This window comes from Aethalodelphis obliquidens, unplaced genomic scaffold, assembly GCF_003676395.1.
Source record: "Aethalodelphis obliquidens isolate GAN/ISIS:26980383/991018 unplaced genomic scaffold, ASM367639v1 scaffold61, whole genome shotgun sequence".
NCBI lineage: Eukaryota > Metazoa > Chordata > Mammalia > Artiodactyla > Delphinidae > Aethalodelphis > Aethalodelphis obliquidens.
This window is the reverse complement of record NW_020838005.1, coordinates 6,947,456-6,972,672: the sequence shown is the minus strand read 5'-3', so window position 1 is coordinate 6,972,672 and position 25,217 is coordinate 6,947,456. Positions and strand designations below refer to the sequence as shown.

At 38.2% G+C, this 25,217-nt stretch overlaps 1 protein-coding gene and 1 pseudogene across 1 annotated transcript in view; both read right to left on the bottom strand.

Annotated features, from left to right (window-relative positions):
* Positions 1 to 25,217, bottom strand: part of MTMR9 (myotubularin related protein 9) — a 73,502-nt gene that overhangs the window by 30,645 nt on the left and 17,640 nt on the right. The window contains exons 3-6 of the mRNA XM_027088035.1: positions 24,033 to 24,158; positions 5,756 to 5,929; positions 2,786 to 3,003; positions 1,511 to 1,672 (exon numbers count right to left, since the gene is read on the bottom strand). Of these exons, the coding sequence (XP_026943836.1) occupies positions 1,511 to 1,672; positions 2,786 to 3,003; positions 5,756 to 5,929; positions 24,033 to 24,158 (680 nt within the window). The remainder of the gene's footprint in view (positions 1 to 1,510; positions 1,673 to 2,785; positions 3,004 to 5,755; positions 5,930 to 24,032; positions 24,159 to 25,217) is intronic.
* Positions 12,317 to 14,312, bottom strand: LOC113610168 (60S acidic ribosomal protein P1 pseudogene; annotated as a pseudogene).

Below are 25,217 nucleotides of genomic sequence, written 5' to 3'. Positions count from 1 at the left end.
CATTAACAATTGCTGTCCTGATTATATTGTCTGATTATACTGTCTAATTAATGTTGAATCTAAAATTTTTACTTACAGAGCTTCATATAGTACTAAAACGTCTACCTCAAGCCCAAGTCACAGCTTCTGGCTTGTCACTTATGACATGTCTTCATGGAAATATTACAATTAACCCCTCAGTGTGCTGGAAAAACTGGACAGATACATGTAAAAGAATGAAATTAGAACATTCTCTAACACCATATATAAAAATAAACTCAAAATGGATTAAAGAACTAAATATAAGACCAGATACTATAAAACTTTTGGAAGAAAACATAGGCAGAACACTCTGACGTAAATCTGACGCAATATCTTTTTCAATCCACCTCCTACATTAATGAAGATAAAAACAAACTGACACAGCAGTGTAAAGCAACTATACTCCAATAAAAAAAAAAAGAAAAACAAAAATAAACAAATGGGACCGAATAAACTTAAAGGTGGGACTTCCCTGGTGGCACAGTTGTTAGGGATCTGCCTGCCAATGCAGAGGACACGGGTTCAAGCCCTGGTCCGAGAAGATTCCACATGCCACGGAGCAACTAACTACTGAACCTGAGCTCTAGAGCCTGTGAGCCACAACTACTGAAGCCCGCGTGCCTAGAGCCCATGCTCCACAACAAGAGAAGCCACCACAATGAGAAGCCCACGCACTGCAATGAAGAGAAGGCCCCACTTGCAGCAATTAGAGAAAGCCCTCATGCAGCAACGAAGACCCGACGCGGCCCTAAATAAATAGATAAATTTATTTTTTAAAAAAAAAACAGGTTTAAAATGAAAAAATAAATGAAAAGGGCATTCTAAGCTTCTGCAACAACTTATACCAATCCTTCTGCCCCTGTTCAAGTCTTCTGCCTCAAGTCTCGAGGATTAGCAACTTTCAACTGAGTGAATAAACTAAAATCACTTCATATATACTTCACATCACTACCATCCGGTTTTCTCAACTTGAGATCCAGATATAACTGCACATATCAAGTAGTTTGTAACAAGATAGCTGAGACATTAGAAAGGATCATTTACTGTGTAACAAAATTACATGTTTCCTTTCATTGCTATTTCAAAAGTTCCTTGAAGGCCAAGTTTGGCCCTCTGAGGAGAAATAAGAAAACTTCTTTTCATTCTTTTTCAGTCTAAGAAAAGGAAAATTGGTAGATTCACATTTTAAGGATTTTTATAGAAAAAAATAGGTCCTTTAATACTTAAAAAATTTTTGTCATGGAAGACATGTATATGTACATGGTTCACATTCATTCAACAAACATTATCAATTAAATGCCAGACTCTACACACATACTTCACTGACACTGAATGGCGTTGACTATCCTCTATAGTTATTTGTAAAATGATGTAAACATAAGATACAGACAGGCATGAACAGTAACATGATACACAACCACAGGTCTGGATGGAAGCGAAGTCTTGTTGGTGTGAGTGGCCCACTCTATAACCTGGAGATGCACTTTACCTGTCGAGACACTGAGCTGCCAGACAGGCAGTTGTCAGAATCTCCTTGATGTGAGTCAGCCAGTTGGATGCCTCCAATCTACTGAGCCATCGGTCCATGTTATGTGTTTGGTCATTACAAGCTTCCACGAGTTTGATTAAGCTCTCCTGAAGAATGTGATACCTTTCAAAAACAAGAAAAAGTTAAAAAGAAGAAAGAAAGAAAACAGAACATAGAACAATGAAGGAAGAAACCAAATCAAAAACTCAGCCTCCAATATATATCCAAGGGCAAAAGCAGCTCCAAATACTATAAAAATATTTACCTTGCTATATAATAACTTATAGGGTTAAAGACTGAAAAACTAATATTTAAACATGAGTGTGAAATGCTTAAAATGCCTGCGATGGTAAACTCTTCCTCAACTGAACAGATTAAACCCAGTTTGCATAACTGAATTATCTGACTGAGAAGAGGGCCACAGCACTGCTTTTTGTGACAGGTCACAAAACAGCATCACTAACATCTGTGTCCCGTTCCCACAGAATCAACTCTGGACACCTGTACTGTCACAGCAGGGATGCCCAAGGCCAGCTCAGATCCCATTGTTTTATTAACTCTTAACTCCTACCCACTCACCCACCCAGAAGCAATTATAAACCACTAATTGCAAGCATAAAGGAGATGATATAGGTAGAGGAAACAAGGTGTGAAAATAAGTGTGTATCAGGGAAATTAAATGTCTAAGTCTTTTTGACTTAGGAAAATATAATTATGTGTAGCATATCTTTTCAGTAAGTTTGGTGACTGCTGATCTACAAGTAGAGGAGCAGACCTCATGGTGATGAAATTTCAGAGCTAACGGAGAAAAAATGCTATCTGATCAAAACTCACTTCTGAGCATCCACCATAAGTTTTCTGCTTATCTTATAAAACACAAGGACAGGGCTTCCCTGGTGGCGCAGTGGTTGAGAGTCTGCCTGCCGATGCAGGGGACACGGCTTCGTGCCCCGGTCCAGGAAGATCCCACATGCCGCAGAGCGGCTGGGCCCGTGAGCCATGGCTGCTGAGCCTGTGCGTCCGGAGCCTGTGCTCCGCAGCGGAAGAGGCCACAACAGTGAGAGGACCGCGTATCGCAAAAAAAACAAAAAACACAAGGACAGGATATCCAGCCAATTTTTGACTCAAGTTAATATGAAGGTTCATTTGAAAACTTGTGATTTTTGAACAGCTAAGGGCTCACCCACTCTAAATATCTTCAAATAAGAGTCCAGTACTGTCTCCCAAATCTTTTACCTCTCAATGGACTTATGAATCCGCCTCCACTGGGGATAATGAGCTTCTTGTTCAAAGCCGCCTCCTTTGGCTCTAGCTTGCTGAGCTACGTTTAGAGGTCGGGTGTCAATGATGTAGCCACGCTTTCCTGCCCTGAGGGTAGCATTTATCAGCTTCTCATCTTCTTTGCACCGTCTCCCATTTGTGCCAGTGAGTGGCTGACCACTTCGCATAATAACCTACAAGGACAATAGAGTCTAAAATTTAACAGTAGCTGCTTTTTAAAGTTTCTGAAAGCAGAAATGAATTAGCTACATTAAGAGTATCTCAAAAAACAATTCTATAAAGAGTAATGTACCACAGTGTTCATTGCAGCTCTATTTACAATAGCCAGGACATGGAAGCAACCTAAGTGTCCACTGACAGATGAATGGATAAAGAAGATGTGGCACACATATACAATGCAATATTACTCAGCCATAAAAAGAAATGAAATTGAGTTATCTGTAGTGAGGTGGATGCACCTAGAGTCTGTCATACAGAGTGAAGTAAGTCAGAAAGAGAGAAATAAATACCGTATACTAACACATATATATGGAATCTAAAGAAAATGGTCATGATGAACCTAGGTGGGGGCTTCCCTGGTGGCGCAGTGGTTGAGAATCTGCCTGCTAATGCAGAGGACACGGGTTCAAGCCCTGGTCTGGGAAGATCCCACATGCTGCGGAGCAACTAGGCCCATGAGCCACAACTACTGAGCCTGTGCGTCTGGAGCCTGTGCTCTGCAACAAGAGAGGCTGCGATAGTGAGAGGCCCGTGCACCACGATGAAGAGTGGCCCTCGCTTGCCACAACTAGAGAAAGCCCTCACACAGAAACGAAGACCCAACACAGCCCAAAATAAATAAATAAATTTATAAATAAATAAATAAATAAAGACCCCTGTTCTCTGTTTAAAAAAAAAGAACCTAGGGGCATGAAGGGAATAAAGACGCAGACCTACTAGAGAATGGACTTGAGGATGCAGGGAGGGGGAAGGGTAAGCTGGGACGAAGTGAGAGAGTGGCATGGACATATATACACTACTAAATGTAAAACCAATAGCTAGTGGGAAGCAGCCGCATAGCACAGGGAGATCAGCTCGGTGCTCTGTGACCACCTAGAGGGGTGGGATAAGGAGGGTGGGAGGGAGACGCAAGAGGGAGGGGATACAGGGATATAAGTTATACGTATAGCTGATTCACTTTGTTATACAGCAGAAACTAACACACCATTGTAAAGCAATTATACTCCAATAAAGATGTTTAAAAGAATAAAAAAATTGTGTGTCACTTTGGAGATGAATTTGATCCTAAAACAAAGAAATGTTTCTATGTATTGACAATAGTTAATCATTGTAAAACAAAAACAAGACTTGCACTTTTACATGATTTTTCTTCCTACTATCTCAAAATACTTTCACATAATAAATTATAGTTCCTCTTTAAGATCAAATATTACAATTCATTTAGTCAGTGAATTAATTATCCAGCAGATCTGGGCCTGTAATTTAGATAATGATAACAGCCTACACACCAGGAAACTTTGGCTTCAACTACATAAACTTAGGGTTGGCAGGTTTTATCAAGAATTATAAAGAGAAAAGGCACCGATGGTAAAATAAAAAAAATTTATGTACTATTATTCTTGTTTCGGGAATCACTTTCAATATCTTGAAAACTACTTATTTATTCTTTATTCTCCAGTGGCCTTCTTCCAGTATTCCAGGACTTAACCACTTGACTCCAAAGACCAAAAACTACATACTTCGAAGTCTGCTTTTGAAACTTTTCTCAAGAAATCAATATCTGTTATACTGATCTATTCCCTGGCGAATGGTTTAGAATTATTTCAAGCTCGTCCCATAATACAGGGGTCCCCAACCCCCAGGCCGCAGACCGGTACCAGCCCACAGCCTGTTAGGAACCAGGCCTCAGAGTAGGAGGTGAGTGGTAGGTGGGCGAGCGAAGCTTCATCTGCTGCTACCCATCACCTGCATTACCGCCTGAGCCACCCCCCACCCTTTCAGTGGAAAAACTGTCTTCCATGAAGAGTCCCTGGTGCCAAAAAGGTTGGGGACCAGTGCCATAATACATACTGTTATCTTAACTACCCTGAAATTTAACATAAGGAAGGTCATCCAGAGGATGACAATGGCTAACTCTCAGACTGCACTTACCATGTAACTGGACGCAATAATATATTTTATGAGTTGTTAAAATGCTTTATGGTGAACCCTAGTGAAGAGAAATACTGCTGAGCAGGCAAGATAGGTGACCTGATTTCTAGAAATCCCTTTATCCTAAATATCTACACTTGACTTACTACCAGGGGAAAAAGGAAAATGGAAGATAGCTATAACTTACCCACTCATTTACTATTGGATTCAAAATGAGAAGCAGAGTTTACTGACAAAGAGAAAATAAGAAGAGAGAAATAAACTTCGAAAATATTTAGGAAACGAACACACAGTGAGCACTTGCCTATTCAATTCCTGACTCCTGTGTTTACTTAAGTTGTGACTAATGACATGTGTCACTCTTTTCCCTTCTGAAAATAAAAACGTCTGTTCAATTTACATTTCACAGGAAAATCTGGTGAGAATAATTAAAATAAAGTATCATACCATTATTCCGGTCAGAGAAATTTATTTTTCTACCTAAGAGTGTTCATTTTAAGTATAAACTAAACATTAGCTCCCTTTGTACTGAGTCCTAAAGATACACTTCTTTGGGCTTTTCTAAGGTTAAGCAGCATCATGGAAAGAATTCAAAGTCATGTCCTGATCACAGAAAACACTCTACTCCTGATTCCCTAAAGCTTAAATAACAGAAGTCCCAGCGGGAGAGACTAATCACTTCAATGAACAGGTACACAGAAAAGGGGAACATTTCTAAGAACCTCAAATCAAGTCTTCCAGTCGATTAAGCAGTAGTATTTATTGTTCACTTACCATTCCATTTTTTTTATGATAATAGCTGAGTACTGGGAAGCGTCCTCCATGTCGAAACGTAGCTACCTTCCGAAGAGCTTCATCATCGATGGCTTTGGGTACTATGACAATTGGTGGGTAAGAGGGGCAAACAGCAAATTCCTTATTGACATAGCTTAACCTCCATTCACTGGTCTGAAAAACACAAAATACTTCAAAGCTAAGCAAGTATCTCAATGTCACAAAATAATCTGAAAACTTTTAAAGCTTAGAGATCAATTTTCATACAGTGAAGAAGCCATCTCACAGGAATTTAATAGAAGGATACCTAGCCCATACTTAAATACTTCCACAGAAAAGGAGCTCCACGCTTCAGAGCCAGCTTCCTACAGTGCTAGGTATCCCTAGTTCCTAGAAAGTTCTTCCTCCTATTGAGCAAAACTTATTGCTCTGTAACTTCCTCTATTGTTGTTTACTGTGATTTCAGTACAAGTTCCCCATTTCACATGACATCTTATGGAATATATGAAAGAGTTGTTTCTCCCTTAGTCTTCTATTCTCCAAGTTAAATATATTAAGTATATTTATGAATATCAGGGCCAACATCATCTCATTCCTTCTTGTCTTGGTACCATTTACTTTGTTAATGGTACTCTTAAAGTACAGCAACAGGAAGACTAAAACTCCAGATGATGCTTAACCAGAACAGAACACTGCTAATACTTACATCAAACCCCTCTCATTTCAGTTATTTAAAAAAAGAGAAAAATGAGGAAAGACTGTTAACATCTCTCTTAAAGCAATAACAACTTAATACTAAGAAAGATTATACTTAGAAGTCAATGAAATAATTTCAAACTCAGTATGCTAAGAACCAAAAGTATACAACATAAAACTATCAAATGACAACTTATTTCTAATATCAAAAATGAAAATCACTTAAAGACTGTAAAAAGCTTTGCACTGCAAAAAACAAACAAAATTATGTGTATGTAAATTTCAATATGTTCCTATAAATCAGAGTTGCCCTAACATGCTGGCCATGGCTTGTAGTATCAGGAGGATAAACCAAAGCATGTTTGATAAATGTATTTTTAAAAAAAAATCCTTTTACAAGATACAATATTTTTTAATTAAATTTTTTCACTGTTCAGTTATTCACATTACTAATTTAAAAGACAGTTTCTAAAAAATTATTTTTTAAAAAGGAAGTTACCTGTTTCCTGCTAACACATCATCTAATTCCCTTTCCCCAGAAGCAACCATTTTCAACTCTTTCAGCTGTTTTTTGTTTTTTTTTTTAATTTTTGGCTATTTTTCACAATTAGGTATTACTTACTGATTTCCTACTCCAGAGAATGCTATGATTCTTCATTGACCTGCAATGCCACTTCTGTCAAATATTAACTTTCCACACGTTGGCCTCTCTATTCTGTCCCACTTGTCTAGCTGCAGCAAGTCCATCCATGGCTTTTAGAATAAACTTTGTATTTAGTAGGCTAAGTCTCCTAGAATCCTCTTCCCTCCTTCTTGCTCTTCAAGAGAACCTTGGTTCCCCTTGATCCTTTGCTCTTTCATGTAACTTTTATCAAATTCCACTTAAAAACCCACTGGTGTTTTAATAAGATGCCACTGACTTTATAGATTGATTTGGAGACATCTTTATAATATTTAATATCCTTGTCTATGAGCATAGTGTCCCTCCACTTTTCAAAGCTTTCTTAATTTTTCAATAAAGTTTTAAAATTCTCTCAATAAACATCTTTCATATCTTTTCTTAGATATACTCCTAGGAACATTATATTTTTACGGCATTTTAGTTGTATGTCTTCAAAATTATGTTTGGTGTAGAGAAATGCCTACAATTTCAAGATTCTTTCAGTTTCCTATGTAGAGAAGCATATAATCAACAACTAAGAGCAGGGACTTCCCTGGTGGTCCAATGGTTAAGACTTTGCGCTCCCAATGCAGGGGGGCAGGTTTAACCCCTGATCAGGGAATTAAGATCCCACGTACTGCATGGCCAAAAAAACCCAACTAATAGCAATTTTGCTTCTTTCATTTCAATCCTAATACCTTTTATTTTTCCTTCTTGTCTTCCTGAGTCAGCTATGAGTAGCAATGGTAGGCATCTTTGTCAAATGAAAGATTTGCTTTTTGTATATTTTTGTTTTTGTACCTACCCTGTATCAGATTAAATAAATTCCTTTCAAATCCAACTCTGCTAAGAGCTTTTATCATAAGTAGATGTTTAATTTTATCAAATTGTTTTTTTTCTCTTCTAATTTTGTTTCACCATGTATGTAATTTGTCTTTTCTCTTTGGTTAATTTTGTGATATTCTCTTTGCCTTACTGTTCAACAGCTGAACTCAATACATCTAAGTAAAAATTTCCTTTTGATTATCCTACATGGTGTTTGCTGGGATACCCTTGTGCATCTTTGCAGTCCTTACCTTCCCCTCCACACCCAATACTAGGAAATCACTAATCTGCTTTCGGTCACTTTTAGTGTCTTATCTAAGAAATCTTTGCCTCATCTATGGTCATAAATATTTTCTCCTGTGTTTTCTTCAAGAAATTGTATACCTTTAGCTCTTATGTTTTGGTCTATAATATATTTTGAGTTAATTTTTGTGGATGGAAGTAAAGGTCTAGATCTTTTATCAGTCCAGTTGTTCCAATGCCATTAGTTGAAAAAAACTCTCCTTTACCTATAGAATTGTCTAGGCACCTTTGGCAAAAATTGACCACAAATGGGAGAGTTCATCTCTAGACCCTCTATCTTGTTCCATGGATTTATATATCTATCCTTAAGCCAATATACTACATTCTCTTGATTACTGTAACCTGATAGTAAAATTTCAAATCAAGTAATGTAAATAATTTAGCTATTTTTTTTCAAAGTTGTTTTGGCTATTCTAGTAACTCTGCAGTTCCATATAAATTTCAGGATAATCTTGGCAATTTCTACAAAGACATCTATTGGAATTTTGACAGGAGTTGCACTGAATCAATACATCAATTTGGAGAGAATTAGCATCTTAATGAGAGGTCAGCAAACTACAGTCCACAAGCCAAATCCAGGCTCCTGCTTGTTTTTGTAAATGCAGGCATACCTCAGAGACATTGCAGGTTTGGTTCCAGACCACTGCAATTAAGTGAATATTGCAACAAAGCGAGTCACAAATTTTTTGCTTTCCCAATGCATGTAAGTTATGTTTACACTATACTGTAGTCTATTAAGTGCGCAACATCAATATGTCTTAAAAAAATAAAATGTACATACCTTAATTTTAAAATATTTTGTTGCTAAAAAATGCTAACCATCATCTGAGCCTTTAGCAAGTCATAATCTTTCTGCTGGTGGAGGATTTGAAATATTTTCAGAATTACCAAAATGCAACAGAGACATGAAGTAAGCAAATGCTGTTGGAAAAGTGGCACTGAAAGACTTGCTTGACATAGGATTGCCACAAACCTTCAATTTGTAAAGAACACAATATCTGAAAAGCACAATAAGATGAAAATGCAATAAAATGAGGTATGCCTGTAAGATACTACTGGAACACAGCACCACCCATTCATTGATATATTATCTATTGCTGTTTTCATGCTGTAACAGCAGAGTGGAGCAGCTGCAACAAAGATTTCATGACCCTCAAAGCCTAAAGTATTTACTATTGGGTCCTTTACATAACTCAGCCCATTACTGACTGATCTTAACCATACTGTCTTCCAATCCATGAACATGTGTTTCTCCTTTTATTTAGATGTCCTTTAACTTCTCTCAGCAATGTTTTGTGTTTTCTTTTGTGTTTTGTATAGATCCTGCCCTTTTGTTAAATGTATTACTAAGTACTTTATTCATTTTAAGATTGCTTATTGCCAGTTAGATTTTGTACACTTGTACCGAGCAACCTTGCTAAACTTATTAGTTCTAGTTATTTTGTTCATTTCTGCTCTTATTTTTATCATTTCATTCTTTCAAGTTACTTTGCTCATTTTTTTCCCAGTTTCTTAAGTTGGAGCTTAAGTCGGTGATTTTAGACCTACCTTCTTGTTTTATATTAGCACTTTAACATTATAAGTTTCTCTCTAAACACTGCTTTAGCCATATTCTACAAATTTTGATATTATCATTCAGTTCAAAATATTTCCTAATTTCCTTTCTGATTTCATCTTTGAGTTACAGATTATTTACAAGCATGTTGTTTAATTTAGAAATACTCTGGGTATTCCTCGATACCTTAGTGTTAACTGATTTCTAATATAATTACTTTGTGATCAGGGATTATATACTGTATGGTTTCAATCCTTTTAGATTTATTGATATTTATTTAATAGCCCAGCGTATATTCTCTCTTAGAAAACATACCATGTGCTCTTGCATGTTGTTTATTGTGCAGAAGTTGGGAAGTAGTATTCAATGAACATCAGAGAGTGTTGTTCAGATTCTGTCTCTACTTGTTTTGTTGTTGTTTTTAGTTTAGTTGTTCTATTACTTGCTGAGAGGGCAGTTTAAACAATCTACAATCATCACAGAATTGCTTATTTCTTCATTTCCATCAATTTTGGCTATCAGGCATAAATATTTATTTTTATATATAAATCATTATGTTGTCCTGATGAATTTTATTATTATGGAATGACCCTCTTTATTTGATAATATTCTGTGTCTTGAAGTTTTTTTTTTAATCTGGAATTAATAAAGCTACTTCTTTTTTATACTTATTATTTTCATGGCACATTTTGCCCACCCATTTATTTTCAATCTGTCTCTTTATATTCAAAATGCATCTCTTGTACACAGCAATATTTGCATCTTGCTTTTTTCTTCTTCTTTTTTTGGCCACACCACGCAGCTTGAGGGATCTCAGTTCCCCAACCAGGGACCAAACCCGAGCCTTCAGCAGTGAAAGCCTTGGAATCCTAACCACTAGGCCACCAGGGAACTCCCTTGCTTTTTTCTTTAATTCATTCTGACAGTCTCTGCCTTTTAATTGGAGCATTTAGCTCACCAATATTAAATATCGATACAGCTGGATTTTAGTCTAGCATTTATTTTCTGTTTGCCCCTTCAGTTTTTATTGCTGTTTCTTCTTTCCCACTTTCTTTTGAATTATTTAAATACTTTTTAGAATTGCACTTTAATGTATTAATCTTTTAATTATACCTCTTAACATTTTTAAGAAGTGACTGCTTAAGACAATGGTTCGCAGCTAGGGGTGATTTTGCCCCAAGAGAACATCTGTCAATGACTGAAGACTACTGGGGTTGGAGGAGAAGAATGCTACTGGCATCTAGTGGCAGGCCAGGGATACTGCCAAACATCCTACAATGCACAGGACAGCTTCTCACAACAAAGAATTATCTAGCCCAAATGTCAACAGCGCCAAGTTCGAGAAACTCTGCTCTAGGGATTATAATATATATTGTTAATTTAAATATTAGCCCACATTATGTAATATGTAAAAACCTTGAAGCGGTACTAATCTATATCCATTCAGCCACACCACACCCAGTCATTTTTAATGACATAGTTTCCATACGTAATATGTCTACATATACTATAAACACCACAAAGGCAATGCCATAGTTTGTTTTTGTTTTTTTAATAAATTTATTTATATATTTATTTATTTTTGGCTGCATTGGGTCTTCGTTGCTGTGTGCGGGCTCCTCACTGTGGTGGCTTTTCTTGTTGTGGAGCACAGGCTTCTGTAGTTGTGGCACGCGGGCTCAGTAGTTGTGGCTCACAGGCTCTAGAGCGCAGGTTCAGTAGTTGTGGTGCACGGGCTTAGCTGCTCGGCGGCATGTGGGATCTTGCCGGACCAGGGCTCAAACCCGTGTCCCCTGCACTGGCAGGCAGATTCTTAAACACTGCGCCACCAGGGAAGCCCCCAATGCCATTGTTTTTGCTTTAAGTAGTCATACATATTTTAAAGACACTAAAAAGAAAAAAAATAGCTTGTTATATTTACCTAGAATTTACCATTTTCAATATTCTTCAATCATTTTGAGTATTCAGGTTTCCCTCTGGTATTATTTCCCTTCAGTCTGAAGAACTTCCTTTAACATTTCTTGTAGTGAAGGTCTCTTGGTGACAAATTCTTAGCTTCTTTTTATCCGAAAACGTTGTCTCACCTTCCTCCTTGAAAGATACTTTCACCAGATACAGAATTCAGGCTTGATAGGTTTTACTCCTTTCAACACTTTAAAAGTTTTGTCTTCTAGTCACCATGATTTCTGATGAATAGTCCACGGTCATTTGAATTGTCTCTGTGTATGTAATGTGTTGTTTTTATCTGGCAGCTTTCAAGATCTTCATGTTATCATGGTTCATTGACAGTCTGACTATGATGTGCCTAGCATGATTTTCTTCATACTTATCCTGTTTGGGGCTTGCTGAGTTTTTTGAATTCAGAATATTCACCAAATTTTTAGTTTCTGAACATTATTTCTTTAAATATTTTTTCTACCTATTCTGTCTATTCTCTCCTGGATCTGTAATTATATATATACTAGATATTTTGATATTGTTCCACATATTCTTGAGGCTCTGTTTATTTTTCCATAATTTCTCTTCTCTCTTTATTTCTCCAAATAATTTCTATTGCTCTAATTTCAATTTTACTGTTTCTGTCCTCTGTCATTTAGCCTAGTGGATATTTTATTTCAGATACAAATTTTTCAAAAAATGCTGAGTTCCATTTGACTCTTCTTAATGTTTTCTATTTCTCTGCTGAGGTTTCCTGTCTTTTGTCTCATTTTAAGCATAGTTTCCTTTATGGAAAGTTGGGCAGTTTAAACAGCTGCTCGAAAGATCTTGTACGATCACGTGAACATCTGAGTCATCTTGGGGTTGGCAACTGCCGATTGTCTTTTGTTTTTTGCAAAGAGCCCAGCTTTTTGTGTTACTAAAGAAGTTTAGTTTAGTCAAAAAAATCAAAGCCCATGTCATCATCAGACTCTTCAGATTCTTCTTTCTTTGCTTCCACTTTCTTCTCCTCAGCTGGGACAGCACTGAGGGAGGGGGCAGGACCTCCTGCTGGGGCAGCACCAGCTGCTGGGGCAGGTCCACACTGGCCAAAGCATTTGCAAACAAGCCTGGCCAGAAAGGTTCAACATTTACACCTGCTGCTTTAATGAAGGCATTGATCTTATCCTCCATGACCGTCACCTCAGTAGTGCAGGATGAGGGCCAAGTAGATGCAGGCGAGCTCCGAGACGGAGGCCATGGTGCGGGTGAGTGCTAGCCAGGTGCTGCCAGGAGCGATGCTAGTCACCAGACGAAGTGAGGGCTGCACCCCAACGCGGCCTTAGCTTCCTCAGAAGGACCAAGCACCTTAGCGGCAGCTGAGGAAAGGGAGCTGATTGTCTTTTTTCTTGAGAACGGGTCATAATATCCTGGCTTAACTTTGGACTGTTTCCTGGACATTGTGAATGTCCAGAAACTGAATTCTATTACACATCTTTGAAGAGTGTTATGGTTCTGTTTTACAAGGAAACGGCTTGTTCAGACTTAAACTGCGAACTCTGTAACATCTGAGGTGCACGGCAGCTCAGACCTTAGCTCTGACTGCTCCCAGTCTCTCCCATGCAATCATGGGTCAAGAGTCAGCCAGAGATTCAGGGTTATATACAGAATCAAGGTTCCCCTCCTCTGGCTCTCTGGTTCCCCAAGCCCTTCCTCCCACCAGAGAGAAAGTGGGCTTTTCACCAGAATGTTAGCTGTCCTATACCATCAATGCCATAATTTCACTGACCTCAGGACAAGGCCCGCAAAATAGGAAATTCACTCTGTCATTCCTCTAAGTTTTCACTCCCCTCTAAAACATGCTGATTTCTGTTCACTTACCAGAGCCTCCAAGTAGTAGTTTTCTGTATTTTATTCATAGTTTGTCATTGTATATCTGCAGGAGGTCTTGTCAGATAGAAGCTACTCAACCATTACTTTATCATTGTCTTTGTTGTATATAATTTCTGAAGTAGTAGATTGGGGGAGTACTGATATACTATATATGTGTATTTCAGCGAAGTATCTGAAATAATATTTCATGATATCCTAGAATAAAAGCATGTTAAAAGGGGAGGAACTCTTAAAGATCATTTGTCCAATACTTTCATCGTGTAGACTTGGAAACTGAGTCCCAGAAAGTCAAGCAGCCAACATATCTGGGATGCAACGTAAGATATCTTGATAGCTAGTTTTAGTACTCTGTCTTCTCAATACCATACATCTCTTCTGGATATAACAGAGAAGAAGGGACTGGCTAATACTATTTAGAAAGTTTTTTAGATGGTCAAAAAACCTTACTCAACGAATACTGACTGATTAAGTGATATATGTCTACATGGCAGAGGATTCCAAAGATATATAGAAGGCCTTATTGTCCTTTTGTCCTATCCTGCATAAATGCACACATTCCTATATTTATTTGCTCAACAAATATCAACTGCTTGCCAATCATGTGCTAAGAATACAGTAGATACCCTGAGAAAATCATAATTCAAAAAGAGTCATGTACGACAATGTTCATTGCAGCTCTACTTACAATAGCCGGGACATGGAAACAACCTAAGTGTCCATCAACAGATGAATGGATAAAGAAGATGTGGCACATATATACAATGGAATATTACTCAACCATAAAAAGAAACGAAATTGAGTTATTTGTAGTGAGGTGCATGGACCTAGAGTCTGTCATACAGAGTGAAGTAAGTCAGAAACAGAAAAACAAATACTGTATGCTAACACATATATATGGAATCTAAAAAAAAAAAAAAATGGTTCTGAGGAACCTAGGGGCAGGACAGGAATAAAGATGCAGACGTAGAGAATGGACTTGAGGACACAGGGAGGGGGAAGGGTAAGCTGGGACGAAGTGAGAGAGTGGCATGGACTTATATATACTACCAAATGTAAAATAGATAGCTAGTGGGAAGCAGCTGCATAGCACAGGGAGATCAGCTCAGTGCTTTGTGACCACCTAGAGGGGTGGGATAGGGAGGGTGGGAGGGAGATGCAAGAGGGAGGAGGTATGGAGATATACGTATACGTACAGTTGATTCACTTTGTTATAAAGCAGAAACTAACACACCATTGTAAAGCAATTATACTCCAATAAAGATGTTAAAAAAAAAGAATACAGTAGAGAATAAGAATGACATGTATGTTTCCCACCATCCTAAAGTTTATATTCTAGCAGCTTGTATCCTAGACCAGAAGAGAGACAATAAACAAACAATGAATAAGAAGCTTTTACATTAGTGACCCCCTCCTTGAAGCTCGCTCTTCCCTTGGCTTTTTCCTCCACTCATCCCTTACATGGTTCATCCTTGGTCCCCTACTTACTTTAGATGCTTTCCCTCAGCAATATCAACTTCTCCCCATGGTTCCCACAATGTATACATTGATTATGCTCAATATTTCATTTTTAACACAGATCTCTCAAATAAGCTCTAAACTATCTCTTGTACATATTCAATGACATGTACCACACAGGCCCTTTGAATTTGCCATCCCCACAACTGAACTCAGCTCATTCCCTGTCAAACATATTTCTCTTTCTGTCTTTCCCATTTCAATGGTAAAACCTAGATGCCACTGCCTGTTTTACCTCTCACATCCAGGGAGTGACTCACCAACTCCTTTTAATTCCACTTCCTGAATCCTTCTGCACTGTAATCACTCTGCTACTGATCCAACCATCTACTTTATGTTATTACAGTATCCGATTAAGCAGTTTCTCAGCATTTTGCAACAGAACTGACTTTCTATAACACAGATCTAATAATTTCATTTCCCCTGTGTCTTGTGGAAATTTTGTCAGCACTTATTTTATTGTATTCAATTACTTAATTATTAGACTTTGAACAATTAAAAGGAAGGGACCATGCTTTGCTTATCTAAAATTTCCATAATCTAGCAATAGTAAGCAAATACCTCAAATCAAGGCATTAAAGATGTTCTCATTAAATTTGTGGATTACAAAATTTGCAGGAATTTAAAACAGAAATTCAAATATACAAATTGCTTAAATAAGTAGCTAACCCCAAAAGGAAATGCCTACGAGAAAAAAATGTTGAATATAAGAATGAATGAATGGACAAACAAACAAAAAGACAAGGAGGATCCCTTAACAACACATGTATAAGGATGAAGGAATTTTAGTTTATTTCATTAGTAATTTAATTCTGAAAAAGGCCAATGCAACTTTGGGGTACAGTAAAGTATCAGTAATAGTTCCAATCTACGCTAAATGTTACGGGTACCACGTTTTAAGAGAATCAATGACAAACTGAAGGCCTTGCTGAGGAAAGCAGCCAGGACAGCGTGGGGCCCTGAGTTCAGCACTATGGGAAAAGGCTGAAATAAATACTGATATTTAATCTGTAGAAGAGGAAACTTAATGGGGACATAAAAGTTCTTAATTTGAAGAACAATTCATAGTAGAGGAATAAGACAACCTGAAAAACACAAGACAACATCAGAAACATGGGGTCTAAGTACAGGGGAACTTCAGCTTGGTATTAGGACTGTTCCCATCTGGGACGTTACCATGTGATTTTGCAAATTCTCTTGCACTAGAGATTTCAAGCAGAAGCTGGACAACCACATCGTGGATGTGTTAGCACAGAGGATTTCTGCACAGAATAGGAGACTGATTTGAACGTTGGCTTGTTGAATGTAGACTTAGACTGGTTCACTTATGGCACCTAACTACAAGATAAATCATGAGCAAGTCATTTATACAGACGTTTCTGGATAATCAAGAAAATCATCCAGACATCTCCCTTTCAGATCAAATTCTGACTGCCATTTTCCACCTAGGAAGTAACTAAGGATTCCTCTAAGGTAGCTGTTAGCTAGTAGTTAATGGATACAAAAGAAAAGCATCATGCATTTGAGAATGCTTACTATGCAGTTTTTAATGTTATTAAAGACCCTGAATATAAATGTAAATACAGGTAGATAGCCACAAACTATATAAAAATGCTCCAAACAGGCGGGGCAGCGTGAATTGGCGAATGAATCAAGGGAACCGCAAGGAATTCAGTATAGCTGGGATAGGAAGCTAGAGAGCCGTGTAGGCTCTTGGTGCTGCAGCCAGGAGTCAGTGCTGTGCCTCTGAGGTGGGAGAGCCAACTTCAGGACACTGGTCCACAAGAGACCTCCCAGCTCCACATAATATCAAACAGCGAAAATCCCACAAAGATCTCCATCTCAACACCAACACCCAGCTTCACTCAACGACCAGCAAGCTACAGTACTGAACATCCTATGCCAAACAACTAGCAAGACAGGAACACACCACCACCCATTAGCAGAGAGGCTGCCTAAAATCATAATAAGTCCACAGACACCCCAAAACACACCACCAGCCGTGGACCTGCCCACCAAAAAGACAAGATCCAGCCTCATCCACCAGAACACAGGCACTAGTCCCCTCCACCAGGAAGCCTACACAATCCACTGAACCAACCTTAGCCACTGGGGACAGACACCAAAAACAATGGGAACTACGAACCTGCAGCCTGCAAAAAGGAGACCGCAAACACAGTAAGATAAGCAAAATGAGAAGACAGAAAACACACCGCAGATGAAGGAGCAAGGAAAAAACCCACCAGACCTAACAAATGAAGAGGAAATAGGCAGTGTACCGGAAAAAGAATTCAGAATAATGATAGTAAAGAGGATCTAAAATCTTGGAAACAGAATAGAGAAAATGCAAGAAACATTTAACAAGGACCTAGAAGAACTAAAGATGAAACAAGCAACGATGAACAACACAATAAAATAAATTAAAAATACTCTAGACGGGATCAATAGCAGAATAACTGAGGCAAAAGAACAGAGAAGTGACCTGGAAGATAAAATACTGCAAATAACTACTGCAGAGCAGAATAAGGAGAAAAGAATGAAAAGAACTGAGGACAGTCTCAGAGACCTCTGAGACAACATAAAATGCACCAACATTCCAATTATAGGGGTTCCAGAAGAAGAAGAGAAAAAGAAAGGGACTGAGAAAATATTTAAAGAGGTTATAGTTGAAAACTTCCCTAATATGGGAAAGGAAATAGTTAATCAAGTCCAGGAAGTACAGAGAGTCCCATACAGGATAAATCCAAGGAGAAACACGCCAAGACACATACTAATCAAACTATCAAAAATTAAACACAAACAAAACATATTAAAAGCAGCAAGGGAAAAACAACAAATAACACACAAGGGAATCCCCATAAGGTTAACAGCTGATCTTTCAGCAGAAACTCTGCAAGCCAGAAGGGACTGGCAGGACATATTTAAAGTGATGAAGGAGAAAAACCTACAACAAAGATTACTCTACCCAGCAAGGATATCATTCAGATTTAATGGAGAAATTAAAACCTTTACAGACACGCAAAAGCTGAGAGAGTTCAGCACCACCAAACCACCTTTACAACAAATGCTAAAGGATCTTCTCTAGGCAAGAAACACAAAAGAAGGAAAAGACCTATAATAACAAGCCCAAAACAATTAAGAAAATGGGAATAGGAACATACATATCGATAAATACCTTAAATGTATATGGATTAAATGCTCCCACCAAAAGACACAGATTGGCTGAATGGATACAAAAACAAGACCCATATATATGCTGTCTACAAGAGACCCACTTCACACCTAGAGACACATACAGACTGAAAGTGAGGGGATGGAAAAAGATATTCCATGCAAATGGAAACCAAAAGAAAGCTGGAGTAGCAATTCTCATATCAGACAAAATAGACTTTAAAATAAAGACTATTACAAGAGACAAAGAAGGACACTACATAATGATCAAGGGATCGATTCAAGAAGAAGATATAACAACTGTAAATATTTATGCACCCAACATAGGAGAACCTCAGTACATAAGGCAAATACTAACAGCCATAAAAGGGGAAATCGACAGTAACACATTCATAGTAGGGGGCTTTAACACCCCACTTTCACCAATGGACAGATCATTCAAAATGAAAATAAATAAGGAAACACAAGCTTTAAATGATACATTAAACAAGATGGACTTTATTGATATTTATAGGACATTCCATCCAAAAACAACAGAATACACATTCTTCTCATGTGCGCATGGAACATTCTCTGGGATAGATCATATCTTGGGTCACCAATCAAGCCTTGGTAAATTTAAGAAAATTGAAATTGTATCAAGTATCTTTTCCGACCATAACGCTATGAGACTAGATATCAATTACAGGAAAAGATCTGTTAAAAATACAAACACATGGAGGCTAAACAATACACAACTTAATAACAAAGTGATCACTGAGGAAATCAAAAAATACCTAGAAACAAATGACAATGGAGACACGACGACCCAAAACCTATGGGATGCAGCAAAAGCAGTTCTAAGAGGGAAGTTTATAGCAATACAATCCTACCTTAAGAAACAGGAAACATCTTGAATAAACAAGCTAACCTTGCACCTAAAGCAATTAGAGAAAGAAGAACCAAAAAACTCCAAAGTTAGCAAAAGGAAAGAAATCATAAAGATCAGATCAGAAATAAATGAAATAGAAATGAAGGAAACGATAGCAAAGATCAATAAAACTAAAAGCTGGTTCTTTGAGAAGATAAACAAAATTGATAATCCATTAGCCAGACTCATCAAGATAAAAAGGGAGGAGCTTCCCTGGTGGTGCAGTCATTGAGAGTCTGCCTGCCGATGTGGGGGAAGCGGGTTCGTGCCCTGGTCCGGGAGGATCCCACATGCCGCGGAGCGGCTGGGCCCGTGAGCCATGGCCGCTGGGCCTGCGCATCCAGAGCCTTTGCTCTGCAATGGGAGAGGCCACAACGGTGAGAGGCCCGCATATCGCAAAAAAAAAGGAAAAAGGGAGAAGACTCAAATCAACAGAATTAGAAATGAAAAAGGAGAAGTAACAACTGACACTGCAGAAATACAAAAGATCATGAGAGATTACAAGCAATTCTATGCCAATAAAATGGACAACCTGGAAGAAATGGACAAATTCTTAGAAATGCACATCCTGCCAAGAATGAACTGGGAAAAAATAGAAAATATGAAGAGACCAATCACAAGCACTGAAATTGAAACTATGATTAAAAATCTTCCAACAAACAAAAGCCTAGGACCAGATGGCTTCACAGGCGAATTCTATCAAACATTTAGAGAAGAGCTAACACCTATCCTTCTCAAACTCTTCCAAAATATAGCAGAGGGAGGAACACTTCCTAACTCATTCTACAAGGCAACCATCACCCTGATACCAAACCCAGACAAGGATGTCACAAAAAAAAGAAAACTACAGGCTAATATCACTGATGAACATAGATGCAAAAATCCTCAACAAAATACTAGCAAACAGAATCCAACAGCACATTTAAAGGATCATACACCATGATCAACTGGGATTTATTCCAGGAATGCAAGGATTCTTCAATATGTGCAAATCAATCAACATGATACACCATATTAACAAATTGAAGGAGAAAAACCATATGATCATCTCAATAGATGCAGAGAAAGCTTTCGACAAATTTAAAAACCCATTTATGATAAAAACCTTGCAGAAAGTAGGCATAGAGGGAACTTTCCTCAACATAATGAAGGCCATATATGACAAACCCACAGCCATCATCGTCCTCAATGGAGAAAAACTGAAAGCATTTCCACTAAGATCAGGAACAAGACAAGGTTGCCCACTCTAACCACTCTTTTTTTTTTTTTTTAAAGAAGATGTTGGGGGTAGGAGTTTATTAATTAATTTATTTATTTTTGCTGTGTTGGGTCTTCATTTCTGTCCGAGGGCTTTCTCTAGTTGTGGCAAGCGGGGGCCACTCTTCATCATGGTGCGCGGGCCTCTCACTATCGCGGCCACTCTTGTTGCGGAGCACAGGCTCCAGATGTGCAGGCTCAGTAGTTGCGGCTCACGAGCCTAGTTGCTCTGTGGCATGTGGGATCCTGCAAGACCAGGGCTCGAACCTGTGTCTCCTGCATTAGCAGGCAGATTCTCAACCACTGCACCACCAGGGAAGCTCTTCACCCCTCTTATTCAACATAGTTTTGGAATTTTAGCCACAGCAATCAGAGAAGAAAAGGAAATAAAAGGAATCCAAATCAGAAAAGAAGAAGTAAAGCTGTCACTGTTTGCAGATGACATGATACTATACATAGAGAATCCTAAAGATGCGACCAGAAAACTACTAGAGCTAATCAATGAATCTGGTAAAGTAGCAGGATACAAAATTAATGCACAGAAATCTCTGGCATTCCTATACACTAATGGTGAAAAATCTGAAAGTGAAATCAAGAAAACACTCCCATTTACCACTGCAAGAAAAAGAATAAAATACCTAGGAATACACCTGCCTAAGGAGACAAAAGACCTGTATGCAGATTATAAGACACTGATGAAAGAAATTAAAGATGATACAAATAGATGGAGAGATATACCATGTTCTTGGATTGGAAGAATCAACATGGTGAAAAGGACTCTACTACCCAAAGCAATCTATAGATTCAGTGCAATCCCTAGCAAACTACCACTGGCATTTTTCACAGAACTAGAACAAAAACTTTCACAATTTGTATGGAAACACAAAAGACCCCGAATAGCCAAAGCAATCTTGAGAACGAAAAATGGAGCTAGAGGAATCAGGCTCCTTGACTTCAGGCTATACTACAAAGCTACAGTAATCAAGACAGTATGGTACTGGCACAAAAACAGAAAGATAGATCAATGGAACAGGATAGAAAGCCCAGAGATAAACCCATGCACATATGGTCACCTTACCTTTGATAAAGGAGGCAGGAATGTACAGTGGAGAAAGAACAGCCTCTTCAATAAGTGGTGCTGGGGAAACTGGACAGGTACATGTAAAAGTATGAGATTAGATCACTCCCTAACACCATTCACAAAAATAAGCTCAAAATGGATTAAAGACCTAAATGTAAGGCCAGAAACTATCAAACTCTTAGAGAAAACATAGGTAGAACACTCTAAGACATAAATCACAGCAAGATCCTTTTTGACCCACCTCCTAGAGAAATGGAAATAAAAACAAAAATAAACAAATGGGACCTAATGAAACTTCAAAGCTTTTGCACAACAAAGGAAACCATAAACAAGAACAAAGACAACCCTCAGAATTGGAGAAAATATTTGCAAATGAAGCAACTGACAAAGGATTAATCTCCAAAATTTATAAGCAGCTCACGCAGCTCAATAACAAAAAAACAAACAACCCAATCCAATAATGGGCAGAAGACCGAAATAGACATTTCTCCAAAGAAGATATACAGACTGCCAACAAACACATGAAAGAATGCTCAACTTCATTAATCATTAGAGAAATGCAAATCAAAACTACAATGAGATATCATCTCACACCAGTCAGAATGGCCATCATCAAAAAATCTAGAAACAGTAAATTCTGGAGAGGGTGTGGAGAAAAGGGAACCCTCTTGCACTGCTGGTGGGAATGTGAATTGGTTCAGCCACTGTGGAGAACAGTATGGAGGTTTCTTAAAAAACTACAAGTAGAACTACCATATGACCCAGCAATCCCACTACTGGGCATGTACCCTGAGAGAACCATAATTGAAAAAGAGTCATGTACCAAAATGTTCACTGCAGCTCTATTTACAATAGCCCGGAGTGGAAACAACCTAAGTGTCCATCATCGGATGAATGGATAAAGAAGATGTGGCACATATATACAATGGAATATTACTCTGCCATAAATAGAAACGAATTTGAGCTATTTGTAATGAGGTGGAGGGACCTAGAGTCTGTCATACAGAGTCAAGTAAGTCAGAAAGAGAAAGACAAATACCATATGCTAATACATATATATGGAATTTAAGGGAAAAAAATGTCATGAAGAACCTAGGGGTAAGACAGCAATAAAGACACAGACCTACTAGAGAGTGGACTTGAGGATATGGGGAGGGGGAAGGGTAAGATGGGACGAAGTGAGAGAGTGGCATGGACAAATATACACTACCAAATGTAAAATAGATAGCTAGTGGGAAGCAGCCACAGAGCACAGGGATATCAGCTCGGTGCTTTGTGACCACCTGGATGGGTGGGATAGGGAGGGTGGGAGGAAGGGAGACACAAGAGGGAAGAGATATGGGAACATAGGTATATGTATAACTGATTCACTTTGTTATAAAGCAGAAACTAACACACCATTGTAAAGCAATTATACTCCAATAAAGATGTGAAAAAAAAAATGCTCCATACACAAGAATGTAAAATTCCCCTTCCTTTCTCACTTTGCTACTGTGGAAATCTTTGTTCTTTAAACTACATGGCACCCTGGTCCCTACTTCTTGATCCTCCTAGGACCCATTTACAGAGGTATGCTGGAAAAAGAAAAGTAGTAAAAAAAAAAAAAAAAAAACCACTTTTTTTTTTTAAGACCAACAGCCTCTATTTATTGGTCAATTGCAGCTTCTTTCCTAATGAGATACAGCCCATTCCTTTTTTTGGGTATTTGTACATTTCAGACAGTTAAGGGAGAAGGGGAAGGAACACTCAATGACAGACACAGATGTTTCTTTTTTGGTGAAAGCAAAAAACCTTTATAAACAACATCCCACTCCTAAGTAAAAGTGGGATAGAAAAACCTTGATTGTTTTTAATCTGGCATTTATGTATATCTTCTCATTCCATATGTACAGGTTATTTGGGTACTATTACCGTCCACTGGCAGAATACTTAACAGTAAAAACAAGTATCAGGATGGAAAAAGTATTAACAAAAGCTAAGAAAAAAATGGCTTCAGGAGGGTGGGCAGCAGTAGAAGCAAAAAGTGTGCAGGAAGGTCCTGCCAATCTTCCAATCTTCCAGAAAGAGCAGTGGATCTAGTACACTGGTCTTAGTAACCCAAATTATAAAATCACAAAAATCATCCCACAAAAACAAATTGATACATGGTTCTCTAGTGCTCTCCTAGATACACAGTGGGTTCAACAGACTTTTGGGAGATGGCTCAGAACCTAATTACTGTATATAAAGCTGTTTTCAGGACTATCTTTATGAAGATCTTAATGTTTTATCAGTAAATCCACTAGAAGAAAAATTACTTAAGCTGCAGCACTGGGAACAAATTATGCAAATCTCTGAACGGCAAAGGCTGCAGCACTAATAGCTAATAGATACTTCTTTTAGGCATGGATAAGTCAACTGCACCTTATTACTCGTCAAAAGGAAGTGATCATTTTCACAAGTAAAGTGCTGGGTTATTTCTCATTACCCATAGTTCTCTCAAAAGTTACTCACAGCTGAAGAGTAGAGTTCAAACTCTTGCTCAGGAAGGAAAGAATGCCAGCCATCTTCTACCACTTCAAACATGGGCCGGTAAAAGAAAGGGTACATCAGAGTGATGGAGTCCAGGGTAGACAATGCCTAGGGGAAAAAAAGAAATAAAAAAGAAAATTGGAACATGTCACAATTTTAAACACTTTCTAATTGCCAAATTAGTATTAAATACGGCCTAATAATGATGGACACCCAATATATTTCTCTAACATGGTATTTATCACTAGATACAATTATACCTTACTGAGGCTAATTACCATGCTTTCAGCCTCTAACTAAGTTTCTGGCACATAACATACACTCAATTAGCATTTGCTGAATGAACAAAAGAACAAAACAATGTGCACACCTACTCAGGAGAAAAATGAAAAAACTCCTTCTTGAGACCATTTAATAAGCCCTAATAAAAAGGTCCAAATATTTCTGGGGATCAGAGAATAGGTTTTGGTTAGTCAGTAAGGCCTTGGCTCAAAATCCAGTTATTAACTATACAGAAACATATGTAAATTATTTAAAATCAGTGTGTGTACGCAATTGTAAAAAAGCTTAGTAGCCAAAGAGTCAGAAGGGAGTCAGACTGCTGGACTCAAATTCCAGATGCCAATGCAAGAGTGTTTAAGTAATGTAACCACTCTACACCTCACTTTCCTTAGCTGTAAAGTAGAGGAAGTAACCTCATAGGGCTACCTCATAGGGCTACCTCTTAGGGCTGTTGGGAGCATTAAGAGAGAAAATGTATGTAACAGGGCTAGAACAGTACCTGGCACATAATAAACTCTAAAATAATTTTAGCTGTTACATGTTCCACATCGCCTCCATCAATGTGAAATTTCCTCCCTTCCTAGAGTGATATGGTCAGGTATCCTCATACCTTTATGCTACACTGACCCAAAACCGGGGCAATAACTCTGTGGTCCCAAAATAAGCCTATTGCTTATTCTGAAGCACTTGAATTCTAGTGACAACACCAGGGAAACCTGACTAGATGGAGGAACTGAGAAACGGAACATCACCTGGCAGTTTCATCCTTCTGACAGGGGAGTTTTAGAAAGCATTTCTGTGAGCGAGGAAAAAAAAGCAGCAAAATCAATTAGCATAATTCAAACTGCAGTAATTTTGGAGACACTCAGCTGGAGGCGGAGAAGA